This window comes from Salvelinus sp. IW2-2015, linkage group LG15, assembly GCF_002910315.2.
Source record: "Salvelinus sp. IW2-2015 linkage group LG15, ASM291031v2, whole genome shotgun sequence".
Classification (NCBI taxonomy): Eukaryota; Metazoa; Chordata; class Actinopteri; order Salmoniformes; family Salmonidae; genus Salvelinus; species Salvelinus sp. IW2-2015.
The window spans coordinates 56,070,101-56,081,949 of record NC_036855.1 but is presented as its reverse complement, the minus strand read 5'-3'; the positions used below and the strand labels follow the sequence as shown (position 1 = coordinate 56,081,949).

General features: G+C 41.4%; 2 protein-coding genes across 2 annotated transcripts in view; both read left to right on the top strand.

The window, feature by feature from the left end:
- Positions 1 to 3,782: 3,782 nt before the first annotated feature.
- On the top strand, positions 3,783 to 6,885 carry LOC111975006 (GTP-binding protein RAD). The gene is made up of 5 exons (XM_024003139.2): positions 3,783 to 3,897; positions 4,221 to 4,587; positions 5,106 to 5,179; positions 5,551 to 5,755; positions 5,934 to 6,885. Exons 2-5 carry the CDS (start codon positions 4,233 to 4,235, stop codon positions 6,209 to 6,211), a joined length of 912 nt encoding a protein of 303 aa, XP_023858907.1. The 5' UTR covers positions 3,783 to 3,897; positions 4,221 to 4,232; the 3' UTR covers positions 6,212 to 6,885.
- Positions 6,886 to 7,111: 226 nt separating this feature from the next.
- The window catches only part of LOC111975001 (cadherin-16-like), a 31,435-nt gene continuing 26,697 nt past the window's right edge, over positions 7,112 to 11,849 (top strand). The window contains exons 1-4 of the mRNA XM_024003132.2: positions 7,112 to 7,174; positions 8,943 to 9,007; positions 9,155 to 9,253; positions 11,352 to 11,486. Of these exons, the coding sequence (XP_023858900.1) occupies positions 8,981 to 9,007; positions 9,155 to 9,253; positions 11,352 to 11,486 (261 nt within the window). The 5' untranslated portion in view covers positions 7,112 to 7,174; positions 8,943 to 8,980. The remainder of the gene's footprint in view (positions 7,175 to 8,942; positions 9,008 to 9,154; positions 9,254 to 11,351; positions 11,487 to 11,849) is intronic.

The window sequence follows — 11,849 nt, the reverse complement described above, 5'->3', positions numbered from 1 at the left end:
GTTGTTTCAGACTCCTGTAGATACAATCTGCCTGATCTGAAGTAGTCTCCTAGTTGCATTGGAGATGACTGTGGTAGCCTATCCAAGCAGCATTGGTTGAGTAGCATTGTACAAAAGCAACATGACGATTTCTTATATACAGCATAGCTGTGTTCGAATACTCATACTAACCGCACTAACCGTACTATTTGTGACGTGAATTGAGTATGTAGTATGCTTATTGGTCATAGTATGGATATAGTTAGTATGCCAAAAGTTCCCGGATGTCGTACTAAATTCGCCAAAATATGAAGTATACACGCAGAGGACACTATTTTTGTACTGTAGGGCCCATAATGCAATTCTTCAGGAAATGAACATTCGAGTGCTTTCATAAAATTCGCTCTGGCTATCTACTCTGTCTGAGTGTACCAGAGCGCAGAATAATGAATATACCAGCGCTCAACACCCGTTGAATATGGCCAGTGTCAGTAAATGTCTGCAAAAAAGTGTAATTAAATTGTTGCCAGCAGCACAGTTACTGTCACCAACGCTCTGGATAACATGAAAACGGCCTAACCAGCTCTGCTAGGGTGAGTAAAATGGTGAGAGTGGTCTCATTTGCGTCTGGAAGTAGCTAGCAAGCTAGCCAACGTTAGCTTGGGTGCATGACTGCCGTTGTAAGGTCAGAATGCTCAAATCAACCCTACTCTTCGGTCTGAGCGCCCAGTGTGCACGCCGAGAGCGAAACGCTCTGAATTTACACAGACGATCTGACAATGCTCTCAATTTAGGAGCGCACTCTGGCACTCCACATTGAATTTAAGAACACACCCCAAGTCGTAAAATGTCTAACTAGTAATTTGTTAAGCTAACTAGCTAGCAAGAGTTTGCATAGCAACAGAATCAACTTCCAGTAGACAGGCGAAGAGCTAGTACGCTCAACTGAAAGCATACTGTTCGTTTATAGTATACTAAAATGAACTAATAGTATATAGTATGTAGTATGTAGCATACAGTATGTTAGTTTGGGTATTCGAACACAGCTCATGTCTCAGTGGAGCTGACTAGTCCTTGCACGACTACTTACTTACTCCTCTTCATTCCCTATGGAACATTTAAGTACATAAGACTTTTCCTTGTGACATAGGTTATTATTGTGTTATGACCATTTTAGCATTTATTTTTAAAGTAAATACCTGAAAAATCCAGAGCCAGGCTGCAGAGTCTTATACTAGGAATGTAGTTTGAGGAGTTAGCGAGGTAACTTTGGTCAACTCTTGAGTTCAACTTGTGATAACCGATACTAATAAAGTGGCTCTCCTTTTAGCCAGGTAAATGTAAATGTCACTGAAATCTTCAGAACTAACCTGTTCCAGGGCAGGCTAACTCAGGGCTAACTATATGTATCATGAATGAAGTGTCTGTGCCACAAGTTGAGGACCAATTAAATCAGATTCCCCCACTCTCACAAAGATTGCGCTGTTTTTGTGTGCTAAAACATAGTAACGTTAAAATACCGGTGACATTACACATTTAGTAATGACAAATGCATTTGAAACTTCACGCAAGGTAAAACTTTTGTACAACTTAATACAATTATTTTATCATAGGAGAGGGAAAAAATGTGCTAGTGCATTGATAACCACACCAAAGTAATAAAATAAAGACAACACTTCTAAACGTCTATTTCACACGATAGCCTGCTGAATTTGCAAGATAGCTTATTTTATTCGATTTCAGCACAAATTAAAATGTACCACGACTTGCCCATTGTTTGAAGTTTCAGCATTGTTTCAATGAAGAGTTCGGCGTTGGACTAGCCAGCCACGTGCGACATGGACGCGCAGTTACAATCCTGCTAGAGTTAGCGGCAGGCATACGCGCAATATCCACCGTTGTAGCGCAGATAGAACAATGAGACAGATATTTCACCGGATGTATAAATGTGAAGAATCCGCTTGGCGTTTCTACTCACTACCAAATATGGTGGTAGGGTAAACCCAGTGCCGGCCGTGGGAGAAGATGGAACGAGATGGATTTTGGCCGAGAATTTTCTCGTCGATGAAACATTTGATCTCAATACAGATTTCTGTTCCCAAAACTAGAATCTGTTTCCTGTTTCGAGCAGAGTGGACTAAGATGTGTTATTTAGGAGTGCGTGGTTTAGGAGTGCAAAGGCGAATTGTGATATTGCACACGCGCACTTTCACAGAGTATGCGTTTCCTAACGGAAATATGCAAATCTATTTCTATAAATAACAACAGCCTACACCCTGGGTTCTCCCGCTGAGGTGTTCATACTTATATAGCCCACAATCAGTGAACACCACTCAGACCACTCAGCAGGCTTCAGTAGGCTACGTAAACACTGACTGATCTATTATTCAATGTTTAAAATGTTATACTTATGAAACTACAGGAGCAACCCAGTATAACTTGTGAGTCACTGAGGACAAAACAGCTGGTAGCTTAATGTGGACTTTGTTTATAAGAATGGAGAAAAACATCTCCATCTCCACTGTTCTGCATGTGTATGTGAGTGATGGAGACAGAAGATAAAAAGTACAAGCTACCACTGAGTCAGAGCAATCCAGTGAGTCAAACACGTTTCATAGAGCACCAAAAGAAGCCCCGACAACAAAGAAAAACATCAATCAATGGAAAGATCTGACCAATACATGTTTTTGGAAACATTGTGCTATTCAACTGAAAACCTTTGGGAACTGTGTGACAGTTAATGTCACTTGAGAAGGCGTTTAACATTAGTCTGTCCACCAATACACCACCCAATGACTTTATGCATTGAGCATTGTCTCCAATCATGGGGAATGAGGCTTGCCAACTTGCCAGAGATAATAATGAAGTAAGCTAGTAATACTTCGTTTGTCACTGGTCTTCTCTCCTTCTCAGGAAGCAGAATTGTAAAAGACAGACCTTGCAGTCCCAGCAGCCTACTATAACATTGTGCATTTCACATAACCACCAACAGATGGCGACTACAGACTAGGTTAACTAACCTCAATCAGACTGATGCAGGTGAAATCATCATTATTTTGGATCGCAATGGTTTTCTTTCATGGTCTTTCTTTCCTGTCGCCTGCGGAGTCCTTTGGGATACATGTGGCCCCAGTGATATGTCTAGGCGTCGTTTTAAGTAATAATGTGTCCTATTTCTGTGGTGAACAGCCACATTTTTTCACATTAGCCTCATTCACAACTCGTGTCACCAAGGCTACGCGACCTATGCGCCGAAATGCTGAGAAGCATCTATTGGAAATGCTTGACGTCTCAGATGCTCTTGGCTAATCCACTGACAATTTGTGTCAGATCATTTATCAATTACAAACAAATCGTGTTATTTAAAAGTATTGATTGACTATGGTAAACCTTGCGAATGGCTGGGAACACCTCACCTGTCCATATACATTGTGGCGCGCGCCATCACAAAGCACGGAGGCCGTGTCAGGTCAACTCTCCATGGCTCTGGGCCAACTGGTGTTAAAACTATGCTAGTTAGCCTACCCCTTCAACGCAGGTAGGCTTGAGAGTAAATGGCCGAATTACTCTGCAAAATAATTACATCACTGGCATGATGGCATTGCATTGGAGGAAGGGAGAATCCCTCTGCCCGCCCGCGCATAATTTCCAATCACGTTTCTGTGGAGCGCTCCTCACTTCCTCTCCTCCCTTCCTGGCATGATGTTACGTACCACTATAATGAGAAGAGACGTGACTCTCAGAGGCAAACCTCATGGTGACGTAACTCGCTCGGCAACTAGATAAATATGGGGATCCGTACCGTTCACTGGATCAAACAGAAACTTCCCTTCACTGAGTGACCACGCTAACGAAAGGATAGATCATAAGTGGATTGTCTGATTCAGGATTTTGGAATACATCAGACGCACATCAAATGTAAGTTTGCTTATGGAATTGAATGATTTTGCAGTCGTGATAATACATTAATTAGGCTATGGCTGTTTCAAATAATATGAGTTCAACTTAAATGTTAACATTGCTCAATGCTCCATCAAACCGTAGGATACAGGCACATGATTGTCTTAAATTAATTTGTTCAAATAAATATGACACAAAAGTTCATATAAACTGTGGCCTAATAAAGGATTTTTTTTAAATCAACATCTAGGCGTAGTGATGAGAAATGCATTCTTTGTCAGAGCTAGTTGCTTTTCATGTTAACAAGCAGAATCTTACTAAAGAGCGCATCTATTTCACAGACAAAAAAAATCATGACTTTGAACAAAGGTGACAAATTGCGGAATATGGACAAAAGGAGAGGGAGCATGCCGTTTCCCATGCACCTGCAGAACCTGCACAGAAGAAGCATGCCAGTGGACGACCGCGAGATGCGCAAGGTGCAAACTGGAGAGCTGTCCAACCTCATGCGCTGCACGTCCTACACCCCCGGTGAGCCTCACCGAGACAGCTGTGTATCGGACTCGTCCGATTCCGTTATCTCCTCCGGCAGCGACTCGGAGGGACATGTGTACAAGGTGGTTCTCCTCGGCGAGCAGGGTGTCGGCAAGTCTAGCCTGGCACGAATTTTCGGTGGAGTCGAGGATGGTCACGACTGCGACGAGACAGGTGTGTGTCTGATGACGGTTACTGAAGATGATGGTGTTGAAGTTTATATAGCATTGAGAATGCACCAAAAAGCAATACTTTTTTTAAACAAAGAAAATAACTGTTTGACTGTGGTTGTTCTCAGCACCCCATTAGAGCTAATGTACATAGGCTCCAAACTAAGTAAATATAGGATTGGTTTCCATATCATCTTGGCACACAAGCTGAAGTACATTGATTATTGCTATTTCCATCCAGTCAGTAAGGCGCCACATATATCAAAAGTACTGCTGTTGGCATATACAGCCACAGAGATAGTGGATGGGAGATATGAAAATCAATGACTGAGGGAAGGAGACAGTAATGCACAGTAGTACCCATCACAGATATAGGTTAATAAGCTGATATAGGTTAATAAGCTAAAGGCATCATGAAATGGGCAATATAAATGGGCAATAGTGAGTGAGACATCACACTCGATAGTGGGTTTATAGAATTTTGGCCAGGAGTATTTATCTGTCTGCTTGCTTTTGTTTCAGGAAACACATATGACAGATCGATCGAGGTGGACGAGGAGGAGGCGTCCATCTTGTTGTACGACATTTGGGAACAGGTGAGGCATATAATGCAAATTATGCAATTTCAGTTTGACCCTCAGTAAAATTGGTCTTAGTCATAGCATATCAATCAATCAATCAATCAATTTTATTTTATATAGCCCTTCGTACATCAGCTAATATCTCGAAGTGCTGTACAGACACCCAGCCTAAAACCCCAAACAGCTAGTAATGCAGGTGTAGAAGCACGGTGGCTAGGAAAAACTCCCTAGAAAGGCCAATATCATTTGATTTTGATGTAATGTGTAGTGCTCTAATGCTGGTGTATAATATCATATATCACTATAATAATGTTTATTTGAGCACCTGTAGCTTTTGATTAGACAAGCAATGTAGCTAATCTAATTCTATTTCTCTTCGCCTACAGGATAACAGTCAGTGGCTGAAGGAACAGTGCATGAGGATAGGTGACGCCTACATCATCGTCTACTCAGTGACAGACAAGTCCAGCTTTGAGAAGGCGTCAGAGCTACGCATCCAGCTACGCAGAGCTCGCCAGTCTGAAAACATTCCCATCATCCTTGTGGGCAATAAGAGCGACCTGGTGCGGTCCAGAGAAGTCTCTGTGGATGGTAAGTGACGGTGATCTCTTCTGTCCAAGGCATCTCTGTATTTGCATAGTGCTACTTATTTTAGAATGTTAAAGCTAGTATCAAGGTGTTATGCAAAGGCATAATGGTGAGGGTGAAGTCACTGTCCCCAGGGAACACTATAGATTCTCACCTGCGCCTCCCCTCTTTTTTTTTGCAGAGGGCAGCGCCTGCGCTGTGGTGTTTGACTGCAAGTTCATCGAGACCTCAGCCAATCTCCACCACAACGTCAGGGACCTGTTCGAGGGCATCGTCCGGCAGATCCGACTGCGCAAAGACAGCAAGGAGGAGAATGCTCGCCGTATGGCCAACTGCAAACGACGCGAGAGCATTGGCAAGAAGGCCAAGCGTTTCCTGGGCCGTATGGTGGCCCGGAAGAACAAGAAGATGGCCTTCAGACAGAAGTCCAAGTCCTGCCATGACCTCTCGGTCCTCTGAGAGTACAGTATCTGGACTGCTGTTTTCTCTTAGGCCTTCAAGACCAGACGCTGTGTGTTTTTATCACTAACCCCAAGGACTGATAGAGCTGTACAGAAATGATATATTTTATTATATTAATTAAACACAACAGACATGTTCATGTTAATGATCTGCATGAGGTTTAATTTTTTTTGTCTGCCTTATGTGTATGTATATTAAATCCACCAAGGCTTGTTATTTTAAACCATGAGTTGTAAGATTGCCTTGATAATGGGGGACAGTGTGTTTGGTTCTACTCCATATAGTGTTGGTAGTGTTGTATATAGCCCTCATGAAATTTTAGATTATGGTACACTGTCCTGAAAAGCAATGGAAATGTAAGCACTATGAGTGATTTCACTGCATTCTGTCACCTGGAGTCATTTTTACTTGAAACTGGGTACGCAGGTTCGTACTTTGGCCATGATACTGAGAACATGAATAATGTGTAATGGGGGTTAGGCCAGGTTTTGAAAAAATACATTATTCTATTGTCCTTACCTTCAGTCCAGATGTGAATGAAGAAAGCAATAATAAGTTATATTTGTCATGTGAATTTAATGTTTTGCTTTAAATACAGTTGATTTGCACTTCCTTTTAATAATTTTGTTATGTTTACATTTGAATTTTTTTAATAAAAAAATGAAATACAACTATTCTATATTTTTTGTTACCCAGATCATAGAACAATTAGGCTACACCAAAAACGAAAGMTATATATATATTTAAAACAGACCTCTTTGTTATTTGATTTATGTCCTCATAAATATTCATTCATTAGATTGTTCAGTGGACTGGAGTCTTGTTGACCAACAGAATTACTGGAAGGAAACAAGGTAGTAAAACATTAAACTGGAGAGTCCTGCAAACCCACTTTGTTTTTCCACACTATTCAAACCGTTCTCCCACCTTCATAGGGAACACGCACATGATTGAGAGAAGGTAAGACAAAAGAAATATAACGTTTTCGAATGAAAATTGAATTATAAAAATGATCATGGAGTGTTAGGTAAATAAGTGATGTTTGCCAATCATTTATTCAGATTTTGTGGGGTATAGGTTCTTATTCTGGCCTACAGGTTGAGGTTGAGAGAGTGAGTTTGTTTTCATTTGCTGGTCTTTGTAAATCATAATAAGACATGTAAATATTGTTCCAAGCGATGGGTGTTGTGAATTCCTGTTCCTCGGCAAGATGGGCCATCAGCGAGGCACAGAGGTTCCTTCGACTTGTGCCCAGCATAAGTTTATTTTGGGGTGATTTATTGGAATACCAAATCTCATCCTTAACTCTTTCTTGTGCCAATTTCCTAATCCTTTGTGACCATATAACACATACTATAAAGTCATAATATGTATTTATTTATTATTTTTATTGAGAGAACAATTCATTGCTAGGCTGTTTTGTGTCGCAGGTGTAATCGTGTGCTGGAAACAGAGAGTGCAGCCCCGGTCTCATAGACTAGACGTGACATAGTACACTCAAAATAGTATAGTTTTGGTATGGTTACACAAGACAGAAGGCTACTTAAGGCAAAAACTAAAGGAGGGTTGTTGGTCGGGTGTATAACTTTGTAACTACTTACTACTTTTTTGTGACTTTGCAACTACTTAGCATGTTAGCTAACCCTTCCCCTAACCCTTAACCCCTAACCTAGCTAATGTTAGCCACCTAGCTAACGTTACTGTTAGCCACCTAGCGAACGTTAGTGTTAGCCACCTAGCTAACGTTAGCCAAAACAAATTGGAATTTGTAACATATTGTAATGAAACAGGCAGGGGGCAGGTCTCGAACCCTCGACCTTCTAGCCCGAAGTCCGGCGTGCTATCGACTGTGCCCCAAAAGCATGCTCGTGTGGCAGAGTCGATTTCCGCGCTTATAAACCCAGGGTTGTTACACTACCCTCTTCTTTCAAAGAGCGCGTCCTCGCGACTCTACGTCTTACAGGATCGTGCTCACCGGCCAAGCACACGCACTGTCGTGGATGCAGGGTCCGATCACTTCTGACACTAATGTAATGAAACAGGCAAGGAGCAGGTCTCGAACCCTCGACCTTCTAGCCCGAGGTCCGGCGCGCTATCGACTGTGCCGCAAAAGCATGCTCCAGCGGCAGAGTTGATTTCCGCGCTTATAAACCCAGGGTCGTTACAATATCATTCAAATTTGTAACATATTGAACAAATTGTAATTCATAAAATATCACACAAATTGTAATTCGTAACATGTAGAAATTGTAATTTGAAACATATACTAATTTGAGTGACCCAGATTTTAATTTACTATGTTACGTCTACCCTTGAGTCCAGGTTGCAGGGATAGTTCAGCTTGTGCTGAGACATTAATGTACCATGTAGGCCTACTGCCTGTGGCTACTGAGTATATGTTTAACCTAACAGGCAATTAAATGCAACATTTTCTTGCACAGGTGTAGGCCTATTGAAGTTGTATTTACATTTTAAAGATGGTTGATTCCGCAGATTGGCAGGTCTAGTTTTTTAAAAATAATTTAAAAGATTAGTAAAATAGAATAGTTGCACATGCAGCATTCACACAGTTTTTTTCTCTGTCGTTCTCTTTCTCCATCTTTCTTTCTCTGCTTTATAACAGTGAGAATCAATCAGTAACAAGACAGAAATTATAGAAACCATGTGTTCCCAAACGTAAAAGATAACCACTGTTTGATTGGAAATGTTGTGCATCCTGACTTTACAGATATACAGTTACAGAAACACATGACTAGAAGATAAGTTATGTTCATCTTTATTATTACACTGACTGTAAGTATTCTTCCTTTGAATGTGGCCTTCACAAGTTATTATAGCAATCTCAGATTAGTATACTTTTTTTATACTGTTAGTGTGAAAACAAACTTCAACTAAATTATTGAAATTCATGCTGTCCTTTGTCTCCTTGGAATTGTGTAGTTGGTGGTACTTCAGACTCCTGCACAGTGCTCAGGGGCCAATCTTAAAATTGGCGTCCCTGAAAACTATGATGGTATTTTCCCATGGTACCTGGCTAAGGTAAGACTTTTCAGTTAGATTGACCATTTATGCAACAAAAAACATTTACAACAAAGCAGCTTGCTTATTGGGAAATAATAATTAAGGAATAATTCTCTCCATATTGCTGCCAGTCTGTGTGATGCATCATATCCTGGGCCTGCTGAGATTGATGTATTAATGGCTGTATGCAAGTTAAAGAGAGAGAAGGGCCATAAAACGTTTCGCTCTTGCACTACACTCAGTGCTCAAGATATAATTATGACGGAGCTACTCCCGCATAGCCCCCTCCTCACTAAACAAAAATTGGAACGCCTCTGGCTGTCTGTTCATTGCTAGACCATCAGCCCTGCATTCATGGCAGGAGGATTCGTTTCAAAATGGCACTTATAAATCATCAGGTTTGTCCTGGCTGTGCATGTGTTTGACACTGTATTTGGACACCTTTTGAAGCTGCGTAGTCCAGTCAATGTTCTTCCCTTTTGCATGATGTATGATCAAAACACACCTCAGATCCACTCTAATGGTGGACATGGTGGAGGTCGGATAATTGGCACAACTTTGTGTTAGGGTGGAAAGGACAACATTATTACTTAAAAATGTGTGTTCTTGAGCAGAAACGGCACTGACAGAGTTGTTTTCTCACCTGTTTTACTATTTGAACGGCTCTGATCTTCTCGGATATTCTGCTCTGGCACATGATAGTTGTTTTGTTTTATCACAACATGAATGTAAGAATGAAAAAGGTACATTTCTGTCATGAAAACATTTGCATTTCATGTCAACACATTAGAGGCCTAACAAGAGAAGAATGTTTGGTGTGAATGATTAGCTACTTTGTCAACCACTGCATAGCCTTAAATATAAACTTTTCAGCCTGTTGGTCTAAAATTAGGTTATGGAGCAGTCAAAAAATACGTTTCCCAGACCAAATCAAAATGTTGGGTTCTCGGGAGTTAAACGCATGCTGAGATCATTGGCACGGCTGTGGCGGCTGAGAGCCAGTTGCTATGTGGTACGTGAAGCCATAAAACATGCAGTGCTGATTGGAAACACGAGATCACCAGCATGCTGCTGTTTCATAGGCTGCTCTAGCCATGCAACAATAACACCATATCAGGCCAGGCTGCATGACAGTCCTCTACGACAGACAGTCACACAGTACCATGACTAGGATACCCATTCATACCTGACCATGGCCGGGCCAGACACGGGCATCGTGGGTCTGGACCAGAGGGCGTCTATTTCGTGACAGCCCCTCTGCCAGCAGCTTGTGACACCCTTGAGAACAAACTGTCAGCGGTGAACAAGTTTTCCATAAGGGGGAAAATATCAACGGTCATTATTACACATAACCGCTCACTCAAAAGATTCAAAAGGATTGCCAGATGGAGCTATACATACACATACTCAACCATTTACACATCATAGAATGGGTGAATGTTCAATTGACTTTATATGAGCAGAGTAAAAATACATTACACAAGGCCCAGAGATCTCCTGTGCTTGCAGTGACGTATAGTTATCTTTTCAACTTGTTGATGTAAAAGGTCAACATTTGCACATACACAGTAAGCAGAAGTTTTATTTTAGCTGCACATGTGACTCTTGCCGAGAATACTAAAGTTAAAGTCTAATTGTATTGAAGATATCAAGGCACAYGGCGAGACGCAGATGCAGACACATGAGGCAGATGGTTGGAGTCTTACAATGTTTATTAATCCAAAGAGGTAGGCAAGAGAATGGTCGTGGACAGGCAAAAAGGTCAAAACCAGATCAGAGTCTAATAGGTACCGAAGGGCAAGCAGAATCAAGGTCAGGGCAGGCAGGATGATCAGGCAGGCAGGAAAGTAGTCCAGAGTCAGGCAGGGGTCAGAACCAGGAGGACTATAAAAAGAGAACAGAAAAGGAGTACAGGAAAAACATACTGATTGACTTGACAAAACATACAAGATGATCTGGCACTGAGAGACAGGAAACACAGGGATAAATACACTGGGGAAAATAAGCAACACCTGGAGGGGGTGGATACAATCACAGGAACAGGTGAAACAGATCAGGGTGTGACAGAAGAAGGAATTGTAGATTTAATTCATATTTTTGTACTTGTCCAACACAGCTCCCTAACCTCCCAGCTACCTCCACTGACGTGGTGGTGACAGGGGACGATGAGGGGATCTTTGGAGTTGAGGCAGGATTTCTTTACGCCTTGAAGCCTCTGGACAGAGAGAAGCAGCCATCTTACTCTCTGCAGGTTGACAGTCACACATTTATGGCATTATCTAAGCATGTAGTGATATGTTTACAATACATGTGATTATGACCTGTGAGATTGCATGGATGGAACGATATTATAATCATCCTCATCAAAAATACCATAAAATTGAATGCGATATATTGCAATGATTTGTTTTAATTGGGGTGTATTATCTCTGGCTTGAGAGAAACAATGTCCTCAAACAATGTACTGTTTAGCAACACCAAATGAGACATAGACTCCTTAGTTAATTACAATCAAATTAGATCTTCAGGTTACCGTATGTCTTTATTAACTTATATTCGCCCTTCATACTTACAGCTGCATTTACTTTAAGCTGGAAGTGAGTTTTTCCCCCCA